The sequence below is a fragment of the Echinops telfairi genome, unplaced genomic scaffold, assembly GCF_000313985.2.
Source record: "Echinops telfairi isolate 266 unplaced genomic scaffold, ASM31398v2 ScPeMD7_44;HRSCAF=162, whole genome shotgun sequence".
NCBI classification, from domain to species: Eukaryota; Metazoa; Chordata; class Mammalia; order Afrosoricida; family Tenrecidae; genus Echinops; species Echinops telfairi.
The window spans coordinates 617,666-629,764 of NW_022103942.1; the positions used below are offsets into that span (position 1 = coordinate 617,666).

The following is a 12,099-nucleotide window of genomic DNA, read 5'->3' on the forward strand; positions in this document are numbered from 1 at the left end:
GCATTGGAAAATGTGCAGCTTTGGCCCACTCAGCTCTCAAAAGCTGACTCCATCCCAACTTTCCAAGAGCATCCCTCATGAAACTCCTTTCACTTATTGCAGGCAACTTGGGCACACCTCTACTACTAGAACAGATTGAATCCTGGTTTGTTTTTTCGGTCACACTGCCCACTTCCAAGAATGTCCTTATCTTACCCCACCTCCTAGTGATCAATTTAAGTGGATTCCTTTTCTTTGAAGCATTACCCAAGTACTGCAGTCATCGCTTCTTGTCTGGAGAAAGAGATTTTTCCAATGAGCATACGTTTATCATTATTACTAATTATCTGTGTTTGTATGCATGCACAATGTTGTTACACTTAGTTTTTAAGCTGAAGGAGAAAACTCATTTCTACTCTTTTTGACACCGAACTTTATTGAAAACACAACTGTACTCAAATGACATTCAAACGACAAGAGAACAGCTTAGGTGACTTAGTTCACTACAAGCTCAATACTGAAAAATACTGCAAGGTGGACAGCAAGATGATTAACAACAAATGCATTTTCAGTTCTCATAGTCATTTGGCAATGATGAAGTGATCCAGTTCAAACCAAGAGCTATACGAAGTTAACAACAGCATTAAAAATACAACGTATGACATCAACCAAACTGTGAAAATCCAAAGCACTACTCAGTGTTCTTTGGGAATATAAGGCCGATCTGATGCAGATTGTCAACTGTCCTAACTTCATTTTCCCACCTTACGACCTTTCTGGTTGTTCATTTGGGCTTGTAATTCCTTATCTAAGGTCTCAAATTCATGGAATGCAGAAACAAATGGCTCAAGACTAAAATCATCATTGATTGAGGACATCACTCCCTTTTTTATATGATTACTGATATTCTGAAACATTTTAATAAGAATTTCAATATTATCATTGGTCTCTTTTATGTTAAAGAGACCTATAAATATTGATAGAGCTTTGGCACTGAATATGCTTTTTGCCACATTAGGATTTTCCGAAAAATTCAGTAACATTTTCAGAATGTGAAACTTTGTTTCCCTATTGCCCGTAGCTAATAAGGACAGAAACCCTGGCACATAAATGGCCACCAGTGTGTGATAGTCAGTAGTAGTGGTGAGGTCTCTAATCATCTTTATTCCAGACAACTGCTCAGGGGAATCTAAGTTATGAGCGAGGGTTTCCTCACAGACTTGACAAATGAAGGTCTCAACCATAGTTTGATTTGCATGCAGTGGAGTCGTGTGAACCAGGTTTTCTAAAAACGTCGTCTTCCCTCGAGAGGAAGGATAATTGAATAAGGTTTCAATTAGCGAGACAACACCTGCATCTCGAATGAAATCTCGGGTAAACTGAGAAGCACTTTTTGTACCCATTGCGATTTTAGAGATTTCATGAATGAAAGGATCTTGAGTTTTGTCCCTCAATAAAAGTAGTTCTTCAAACTCTTCAGAACCAATCCCAAGCTCACATTGCACGCACTTACACAACCAATTCCCGGGCTCTGCACTCTTCTTGGTCTTAAGATGCTGCCGAATTTCCTCTACTGACAAGTAGGAAGGCTGATATTGAAATGGGAACCTAGGGTCAGGATCATCCTGACTAGGCTGATGCAAGCATTCCTGCTCTTCCCCTTCTGGGCTCAGTTCCATTTGCTTGAGGTTTCCTTCCATCATTTCAGAGAGTTCAGATATTGCTTCTTCAGGAATTCTAAAGGGGCTTAGAGATGGGAAGCCAAGCTCATGGCAAGGAAGAGGCTTGAATTCCGCAGTGACCTCTTCCCAGCTTGGAGGCCTGGATGGAACATCAATTTCCTGCTCAGCCAAACCATGGAACCGGCAACTGGCCCTGCACACAGGGCTTGGGTTTAGGTCAAAGCAGGCCTCATCTCTGTCCCAGAACCAGGACCCAAATATGGCCTCTTCTTCAGATTCTGGCCTGGCCTCTTCTCTGGCCCCAGCACCCATACTGGCCTCATCTTCAGTCCATAATAAAGATCCCAAAATGGCCCCTTCCTTAGCCCCTGGCATGGATTCATAGCTGGCCCCAGCCCCAGCCTCCATACTGGCCTCTTTTTCTGCCCAGAACCAAGAACCAATAATGACCTCTTCCTCAGGCCTTAGCTCTTGTTTGACCCTGTCTCTGTTGTTTCCATCTTTATGGGCCCTGGGATTTGAACTGCTTTTTGACTCTTTCTTGTCTCTTGGCCTGAATATACTATTGGACTCTTCAGGCAAAAACCAGGACTCCTTGTGGAATTCATCTTCAGATCCAGATTCAAAATTGTCCTCTCTCTTTGACCTAGGTTTGGGCCTGATATTTGCTTCTTCCCTGGCGCTGGGCCTGTACGAGGTATTGGTATTTTCTCCAGCCCAGAGGCAATAAAGATTGCCAGTCTCATCCTCAGACCCAGACCTAGAATCAATAAAGGGCCCTTGTTTTATTCTGGGTCTGGACCGGGTATTGGTCTGTTGTTTAGCCCTGTGCCTGGACCTGGAATTTGCCTCATCCTTGGGCCATGATCTTAGATTTGTCTCTTCCCCTGTCCAGAAAGAAGGCACTGTAGAAGTCTCATCTGCTGACCAGAATCCAGATTCATCTGAGGTCTCTTGTTTGGCTCTTGGCCTGGGATAGCACCAAGACCCCATATTACTCTCCTCCCCTGACCCAAACCAGGGCTGTATTCCAGCCTGTACATTTGTGCCAGATAAGGACTCATTCTCCACATCAACCAGCTCCCGATCTACAGACAATGTCTTAGTTCTAGCGATTGGCCTAGACTCAGAACTGACAAGTGGCCAGGTCACAACATTGGCTGGGGTCACTTCTTCTGTCTCAGCCCCGGCCTCAGCCCCAAACTCAGTCTGGGACCATGCCTGGATTTCATCCTTGGGCCTTGCCCCAGCCATTGCCTTAGACTCAGTCTTAGGCCGTGCCCCAGCGATTGCTGGGACCTCAGTCTTGGGCCGTGCCCCAGCCAGTGCCATGGACTCAGTTTGGGGCCATGCCCCAGCCATTGCCAAGGTCTCTGTCTTGGGCCGTGCCCCAGTCATTGCCATGGCCTCAGTTCTGGGCCGTGCCCCAGCCATTGTCATGGCCTCAGTTTTGGGACGTGCCCCAGCCATTACCTTGGCCTCAGTTTTGGGCCGTGCTCCAGCTAGTGCCATGGCTTCAGTTTTAGGCCGTGCCCCAGACATTGTCTGAGCCTCACCCTTGGGTCTTGCTCCAGTCATTGCTTTGGCCTCACTTTGGGGCTGTACTCCAGTCATTACCTGGGTTTGGGTTCTCACCTTGGGTCTGACCACCAGAGGGATTTCAGTCTCCCTTTCTGCCCGTCCCCCAATCTCTTCCCCAGCCTTCTTTGCAGACTTTGCCTGGGTACAAGGCTCAATCTCTGCCCCAGTCATGGTCTCAGTTACACAGGAGGTCCAGTATCTACCCCTACACAGTCTCAGCCTTAGCCACAGACCTATCACAGGCTTGGAAATTCACCCTGTGATCGTCAGCTGATTCAGAATATAAAGGAAGCAAGTGTTAAAGTCAATCTGCAGTCCAGCAGTCAATCAGGTTCCTTTCCAAGGACAGTCTCTGTCAACAAAACAATGTTCAGAGGAAGTACAACCAGGCTGGGGAAGGATGAATCATTCTTGGGTGGGTGCAGACCTGTTGAGAGTGGTGACCAGCAGTAACTCCACCACCACCAGAGATGCCACTAGCGATGGATCTAGGGTAGAGACAAAGGAAATGGACCCTTACTTCATGCAGACACTTGTACATAGAGATTGAAGCTGGAATGCTTGGTGGGGCAGCTGGGTAATTAGAAAAACATATCTCTCTCCCCTCATTTCACCCATACATCTTACCTCCAGAGGTGCTGTGCTCCTTTGGCTATTACAAAACATGTAATGGAGTGGAGTGAACATGGGGTGTCAATGAGAAAGGATAAAGGAGTATTCCCAGACTGAATTCTAACCACTAAAGTCTACTCATTCCCATACCAACTTGCTCCAATCTGGCTGGTGTGAGTCCTCCTTCTTTTCCCTGCTTTCAGCAGTGTCAAGCCCCACAGTAGACCTGCCGGCAGTCCTAGGCACAAACAAAAAGAGGAGTCTAAATGCTTGGTAGTGTACAGGTACACACTTTGGCCATTGCTGCAAATATCTCCTTTTCCATTCGGGGGTTCAATTTGTCTAATGAACCCTAACTCCTGGTCTTGCTTCTTAGAATATTTCTAAGACTCTCTAACCTGGAAACTGTGGCAGTGCAGGGATTTGGCAGAGTAGAAGAGGTGGAAGAAACCTTGAATCTGCTTAGGGCATGCTCTTCCTCCCTAGTTCCCAGGCATTGTCCCACTGCATACCAACCTCCAGAGGTTTGAACCAGTATCCTCCTTCTTTCCTTCCTTGCAGAATTGACCAGCTCTAAAGCAGGCCTATAGACAAACAAATGCAAAGTTGAGACAGTCCGGAAACAGTGGTAGCAAATGAGTGCTTGTGGACCAATCAATACCAAGGAGTGGAATCCCAGTATTATCTCCCATTCAACATTCTAGATCCTGTTGGGGATTATTCTCCAGATCTCTGTAGCAAAGTTTCAGGAATGATAAACCCCTTCTTTTCACCCTTCCCTCCCCCATTACTTCTTTTACCAATTCTGAGGATGCACCACTAGATGGAACACACCCCCTTGCCCTGCAGGATATAGATTGGGGGAAGGGTGCCTGCATATTTGGAAAACGAAGCTGGGAAGAGGTACCAGTAATTGGACTCTCTAGTCCACCCCACCACCAAAACCCATCTTCTTCTGGCTCCAACAAGGTGGGAAAAGGGCAAGGGAGAGGGATGAGAGAGCGGGTAAGAAGAAAAGTGCTTAGAACACTAGTGGCAAAGGGAAAACGAGTAGAAAAGGGAATCGTGTTCCAGAACTTTCTCTGATGCCACTTTTCCCATCTCAAAATCAGAGACTCCAGTCAGTCCCTGCAGCCCCCACACCTCACAAATCCAGACCACTTTCCTGCTCCTCTGCTCAGGCCTCTCCTCTGCAGTGCACACTGCAGCTTGGCAAAATCCGCGGATTCCTAACAGGCAGACCAGAGGCTTTGGCATCATGGGTCGCCCAGGAGAAGGGGGCAGCAACAACAGGGTTGGGGGTAGCCCCCAAATCACGGGGTCCATGGGGGTCTTTTTCCTGAATGAAGTCCAGAACACACCTGCCCCATGTCAGCTCCGCACTGAGTTCTCATGATGACAGTTCCTTTCCTGGAGACCCACAACCTAACCCCCCATCTCCATCCCCACCCCCGCTCCCCTCCGCCATTTCTCCTGCACAGCCCTCGCCTACCACACACATAGGAGGAAGGGTTTTCCGGGCCAGAGCGCTAGGAAGTGCCTGGCGCGGCTTATTTCCAGAGGAACTGAGGTGTCTCAAGAGCCCACCCGCTGAGTCCCCAGCCTGCGAGCGCTGGTCGCCTGCCTCCTCCTCCACCATGGCTCCCTGATGCTGCGCACCTCTCCAGGACCTGCTCGGACGGGTCGCCTCCTTGTCAGGCCGCCAGGACCCGAGGCGCAAGCGGTCAGAGGGTCAGCAGTGATGGGACCCTTCCTCCAGTGCCCACCGCACCCTCACTTGCCTTCCCAGGCCTGGGCTCAGGTCGTCGGCCTCCCGGTCCTCTGGCCGGTCCTCACTCAGATCCCTACCGCCTTCCGTGCGGTCAGATGGCAAAGAGGCGCCGCCGCCCCCGCGCTGCTGCACCAAAGTGGGCAGGGGCTGCGCAGGAGTGCGGCACCGAGCGCTGGCAGCGAGGGCGACGGGAGGGGGGCGGAGGGATACGGCGGCGCAAAGGGGCTCGATGCGCCCACCCCCGCGCCAGGCCCCCCGCCAGGCCCCCCGCAGTCCCTAACCAGAGGTGGGCGGGGCCGGAAGCAGCCCCAGCCAGGAGAAAGACTTTCACACAAGGTTGCTCTCCTCTAGGAGGCCTTTTTGGGGCGACCACCACGTTTTATGCCACTGGCTCTTGGGGGAGGCCCCGGGGTGGGGTAGCGGTCAGTGCTGGGGGCAGGAGCTGGAGGTCGTGATCCAGCAGTGGATGGATGAATATTGAAGTTCCCCTTGGCCAGCGTTGCCCACTGCCTGCTAAGTAGCCCCTCTCCCCTGGCTGAAGGCTAGTGTCCAAGCTGGGGTGGCGGGGAGGGCATTGGTCAGGAACGAAAACCTGATTTCCCATACTGATGGCAAGCATTCACCACTGAAACACTGAACGGAGTTCAGTCTAACAGGTTGCAGTTAGTTAACGTTTCGCTGCCCGGTGCCACCACTAGCAACTGTGTGTGGCATCCTGACTTGGCCCTGAATCTAAATTTCAGAACCAAATTGGAGTTCACAACCAATGTTAAGGCCAGGCTGAGAAGCAGCTGTGTTGATTCAGAATTTCCTACCCTTCTAGCTCACTGAAGCCCCACTCCACCTCCCACGAGTGCCTGTGAACTTTCAGAACAGCCTACCCCTTGCTTGCTCCTTTCAATCAAGGCAGAGACTCCCCGCCTCGCCCGCCCCCCCCCACGCCCCCGCCGCCATGGACCTTAACTTGGTTCCACATTTGTCTCAGGTAAATTGACTTCCTGGGACCGCTCCATTTGTTCCAGGTTGCTCGCAAACAGTGACAGTCTTAGAATAGAATCCCCTCTCCCAGCTAAGCTTTTCAGGAGCTCTGTTGCTGTCCTTAAGTGCCATCAAGTGGGTTCCAATTCTTAGCAACCTATGCACACCAGAAGGAAACACTGCCAGGTCCTGCGCCGTTTTCACATTGTTACAGCCCACTATGTCAATCCGTCTTGCAGGGAGTCTTCCTCTTTGCTGCCTCTACCAAACCAATGTCCTTTTCCAGGAACTGGCTTCTTTACCCGCAGGCTGGGGCTGGGCTATGCAGAGGATGAAGAAGGTGCACTGAGAAAATAGGGCAGGCACATCCTGGAGGGGGCTGACAATCTGACTGAGATGGGGCCTGGGGACCGCATCCTGTTGCTGAATTTACCCATGATTTCTGCACAGCTGAGCTCAGAAACCTGCTATCTGTCTCTCTCCAGGGGTACAGCCCATAGCTCCCAGGCTTCTGCTGGAAAGGCAGATTTTAAGGTCTGGAGCAGAAGCCTTGCGCCCAGTCCACTTGTACATGATCTGGGAGCCTCTTTGAAAGGTTCTCATGATTTCTACACTTGGGAGCCGGGCACTGGGTGCCAAGATCCCATGAGAATATTCAGTAAAGTAATTGGTAAAATGACCCCAAAGGAAGTTGCCTTGCAGTAGAGGCTGAGAAGCCTCCAGGCAGGAATTCACTGCTTGAGTCTGGGGCATATTGAGTGAATCCCTGTGTGGGAGCAGGAAAGGGGTGGGAGGGATCTGCCTCAAGAGATTTCGTCCTGAGGCAAGGCAGCCTTCCTGTGCTCAATGAAGGCAGCTCAGAAGGACTGCCTTTGTCATTAGGGTAGTAGAGCTCCTCTTCTGTGTTTATCATAGTAATGGCAAAGCTATAACTAAATCCAGAAGGGGTTATTTTATAGTTAAAATCTGTAACATTCTGGGTGGCAGGTGGCCAATAACAAAGTATAACGTTAAAGAAAGCAAATCATCTTCCTCTCCAACATAACTTTAGAGTTTCAATTAATATTCAGCTCTGATATCACAAGGACTCAGGGCGTGGATTCTGGTTGGGAAAACTCGAAAGCAGTTGGACAGGATTAGGTGCCTGGCTAAAGCTTAGAATAGCAGTAACCCTTGGACTTATTATGTGAAAACTAACTTCAGCACATAAGAAATACCTACACCAAACCTGTTCTCATCTAGTTTGTTCTGAATCACAGTTATGTCACAGGACAGAGTAGAACAGATCCACGATTTTTTAATTATTATTTTTTAATTTCAATAGCTGCTCAAAGGCACTTCTTTTTAAAAAAATCATTTTATTAGGAGCTCATGCAACTCTTATCACAATCTATACATACATCAATTGTGTAAAGCACATTTGTACATTCGTTGCCCTCATCATTCTCAAAACATTTCCTCTCCACCTAAGCCCCTGGCATCAGCACCTCATTTTATCCCCTCCCTCCCCGCTCCTCCCTCCCTCATGAACCTTTGATAATTTATAAATTATTATATTGTCATATGATCCACGGGACTTCTAAGGCTGTTATCTTTATAGGAGCAGTCTATCATGTCTTTCTCCTATGGGATGGATTTGAACTGCAGACCTTTCAGTTAGCAAATGTACACTTAACCACTGATCCACCAAGAGGCTAGTAAAACCCATGGAGCTGATGTTCAGAATAGTGTTTTCAAGGCACTCAGAAGCAGATCTCCAGGCATTTATTCCAGGGTGTCTCTGCAAGGTTTGCACTGCCAACCTTTTGGTTAGTAGTTGAAGGCCTAAAAGCTTGTGCCACGCAGGACTTCACAGGAGCTACTAAAGAAAGGTAATTACTTTTTGAGGCAAAATAAATCCTGAATTTCCACAATATTATCAATTATTGACAATTAGTGGAGTGCCGATTTACATTTGTAAGTTAAAACAAATAATGATAAATCCATAGTATCTTTTTAGGGGGTGCTTGTTCTTACGTAACAATCACGTCCTGGCTCACCGTGATTGAGACTCTCATAATCTACATCCAACCAGAAAATGGGGAACAGAGTGGACTTGGTCCACCTGCCTTTTAATATCCTTGTCAAGAAATGCCCACATGGGGATTGTAGAGAGAAGGTGACATAAGCGGAACACTGTTCTGCCCCACCCCCCTCAGATAAACGGAAACCTCACCGCTGTGGAGTCAATGCTAACTCATAAGCGATCCCCTGTGGGTTTCTGCCACTGTATCTGTTTGCCGGAGTAGAGCTACTGGTGGTTTCAAACTGTAGACCATGCGGGTCCCAGCCCAACCTCACCACTAGGGTTCCCATCAGCCCTAAATAGGAAAAGGTGCTGAGCTGTGAGGGACTCTGAATCTCATAGCTGAGGCAAGAATCAACATATCAACAAGCCACATACAGTGGGAAAATTGTTTCCTCCCACCATCCCTGCCCCTGCCCCTGCCCCCAACCACCTGGGCTGCTGTCAATTGGGGTGGCAGCCTGCTTCCCCAACCACCACAGTCCTAGACTGTACAAAAAGACAGGACCCCAAACTGCTGCCCTAAATTCAACAAAGCAGATTTCCCACGGAATTATTTGAAGCCCGAGGGAAAAGATGACACATTTCCTTATCAATCATTTTCCAGAAGAAGAGACCATGGAAGTGTTTGGGCAGAGAAAGGCACAATGATTGAATAGACCCTTGGTTTCAGGCCTGGCAACAAAAACACAGCATGAACTATGAGGTGCAAACACATCACCTGCAGGATGTGGAAAGCCAGTCAAGAGTAGAATAAAAACTTGAATTACCATCCTATGAACCACTCAGACCAACTGGGATACCCTTCAGTGTTCCATGCTGAAGTAACTCCTGAGTAAATTCACTTATTCCTTTCAAACGTTTTCTCTCTTCCTCCTCTGAATACTTCCTTGTGAGCAATGGGACAAGATCAGCAAGAAGAAATGCTTGAAACGGAGAGTTCCCTCCCAGTAACGTCAGGAACTATCAAAGAGGGAAACCTAAGCAGTGAGTGGCCTTCTAGATTGTTAGAAATTGGGGACTTGCGGGGTAGAAAGGGGGAACCGATTACAAGGCTCTACATATAACGCCCGCCCTGGGGGACAGACAACAGAAAAGTGGGTGAAGGGAGACGTCCGACAGTGTAAGACATGATAAAATAATAATAATTTGTAAATTATTAAGGGTTCATGAGGGAGTGGGGTGGGAGGGGGTAAAATGAAGAGCTGATACCAAGGGCTCAAGTAGAAAGCAAATGTTTTGAGAATGATGATGGCAACAAATGTAGAAATGTGCTTGACACAATGGATGGATGTATGGATTGTGATAAGAGTTGTACGAGGCCCCCCAAAATGACTTTTTTTTAAAAAAGAAAGAAATTGGCCACTTGACTTTCACACAAAATGATGCCCAGCTTAAAAGAAAGCTTTGCTGCCTTGGTTGGGCAGAAATGTTAGAAGAGGATTCACCATGGACTTCTCTCTCATCCTCAGGGGCAATCTGTTTTAAGTTTTCTTTCCATGAACAAACTGCCCTTTTGTAATTTGTGATTACACACTTCTTTTAAGGAGTACACTCTAGAAAAACCTATTAGTTTTTTACTGATAGGATAAGGCCTTTCTAAAACAGGTCATTTATTAATATATATATAATTTTTATCTCCAGACAATATTAAACTTAATAACAAAATATAAATATCTATGTTTCTTTTTTCGTGTTTGTTTTTAATAACTCATATTTGATTTTGTTAGTTTTCTGGTAGTAACTACTATGAGGGAAAAGGAAGTTCTGAGTAATATATATTCATATATTCCTGGAACGAGTACAAAGTTGCATGGAGGACCACATAAGAGTTTGAGATTGAAAATGGCTTTTGGGAAGCACAAAAAAACACATGGAAAATGGCCGGAAAGGGAAGGCAGAGGAACCAAAAGGGGAGCGTCAGAACTGAAAGAGAGGGAGCTCCTGCCCACTGTGTGGCTGTTTTATCCCTCCGACTCCCACTTGGGGGCGGGGGCGCGTGATTGAGGGTGCTGGCCATTTTTAGTGGTGGCGTTAGGCCACTAAATATATGATGTAGTGTTGTATGATGTAGTGTTGCCGATTGCTAGTGTGGATTTCTGAGCATACTATATGCTATATTTAGTCCATGAGGGGTCCCCAGGGGTGGAGTGGTTACCTGTTGGGCTGCAATCTGCAGAGTGGGCAGTTTGAATCCATCAGCATCTCTGAGGGAAGAGAGAAAGACTGGGCTTTCTACTAGGGGTTGCTGTGAGTCACCCTTGACCCTAGCAGGGAGTTCATGAGTTTGTTTTTTGAGTTTTTTAATGTGGTAGTGGGAACTGCTTCTCCTTGAGAAGGCCTCTGATGTGAGCTGGTATTGATGATTTCGTGGGCCGTATTCGCCTGAGGGCCTGTTATTCCACTCCCCTAATCTAAGCTTTGACAAATGACTTGCATTTGATATCACAGAATGTTTCAAGAAAAAAAGAGGGGCAGGGGGATGATTATAGAGTTTTTCCACTTTGCTCAGCCTGAGCTCGTTCAGATATGTATGTAACTAAGTTGATTCTAAGTAGAAATGGTCAGGTGTGACAGTGAATTATGTGCTGGAATGCTAACCAAAACGTGACAGTTTGAACCGAATCGCCACTAGCAAAAACATAAGCCAGTCCGTTTCCACTTTAGTTTGAAGATCTCAGAAACCTGGGAAGCAGTTCCTACTCTAGCCTACGCACTCACTGAGTCCGATTGCCTTGAGAACCAGCTGAGCTTTGCGCAGTGTCACTGTCATGGCCAAGGAGGTCTATCCGAGGCGCGATTATTGCTAACTGAAAACTTTTCCCAAAACGTTTCCTGATAACCAGGGTGCTTTTTTAAAGTCAAAATGTACATTCCAAAGAACCTAAGAAAGTGAGATTTAGATCAAATAAGGAAAACCTTAAAAATGATTAAAATTTATTTCAGTAGTGTTTCGTGGTATATAATCTTTGTAATCTTTTAAAGTAATTTGATGATATTAAACTGAGTTCATAGATGTTTGTTGTGATTACAAGTCCACATGCTTTTTTCAGAAAAAATGATGCATCAATATTCACGTCTGCTAAATAGTGTGTTTGTTTGATTTCCTCTATTTTGTTCATATTTCCTGATTTTAAAAGGTTCTTATAAGAGTTACATAAAAGGGTTCTTATAAGAGTTACATAAAACAATGTTTGAAGAACTCATTTATGATTTACTATAAACAATACGTTACTCATCTCACTGAGAGTTTAATTAACTTATTTTGGAGGGGAGTATTAATATTAACCAGTATTATCAATGAATTTGGTTTCCTGCTATTAGAAAATTTTATTAGTAGTTTGAAAATAGAATTCATTCTTTGAATAGTCTGGCATCCAGTTAAAGGGTAGATGGGATTTAACAAACCACATGATCTCAAAATAAGTACT

General features: G+C 46.6%; 1 protein-coding gene and 1 pseudogene across 1 annotated transcript; one reads left to right on the top strand and one right to left on the bottom strand.

Annotated features, from left to right (window-relative positions):
* Nucleotides 1–395: 395 nt before the first annotated feature.
* Nucleotides 396–5,603, bottom strand: LOC101646340 (G-protein coupled receptor-associated sorting protein 2). The gene is made up of 4 exons (XM_045290597.1): nt 5,514–5,603; nt 4,371–4,438; nt 4,005–4,092; nt 396–3,730 (listed from the first exon to the last, which is right to left on the bottom strand). The coding sequence occupies exon 4, from the start codon at nt 3,411–3,413 to the stop codon at nt 732–734; it is 2,682 nt and encodes an 893-aa protein (XP_045146532.1). The 5' UTR covers nt 3,414–3,730; nt 4,005–4,092; nt 4,371–4,438; nt 5,514–5,603; the 3' UTR covers nt 396–731.
* Nucleotides 5,604–11,417: 5,814 nt separating this feature from the next.
* On the top strand, nt 11,418–11,540 carry LOC115869764 (annotated as a pseudogene).
* The last annotated feature ends 559 nt before the right edge of the window (nt 11,541–12,099 follow it).

Excerpts from the sequence above, each read along its gene's own strand:
- LOC101646340 (XM_045290597.1), bottom strand. The coding sequence starts at position 3,413 with ATGACTGGGGCAGAGATTGAGCCTTGTACCCAGGCAAAGTCTGCAAAG.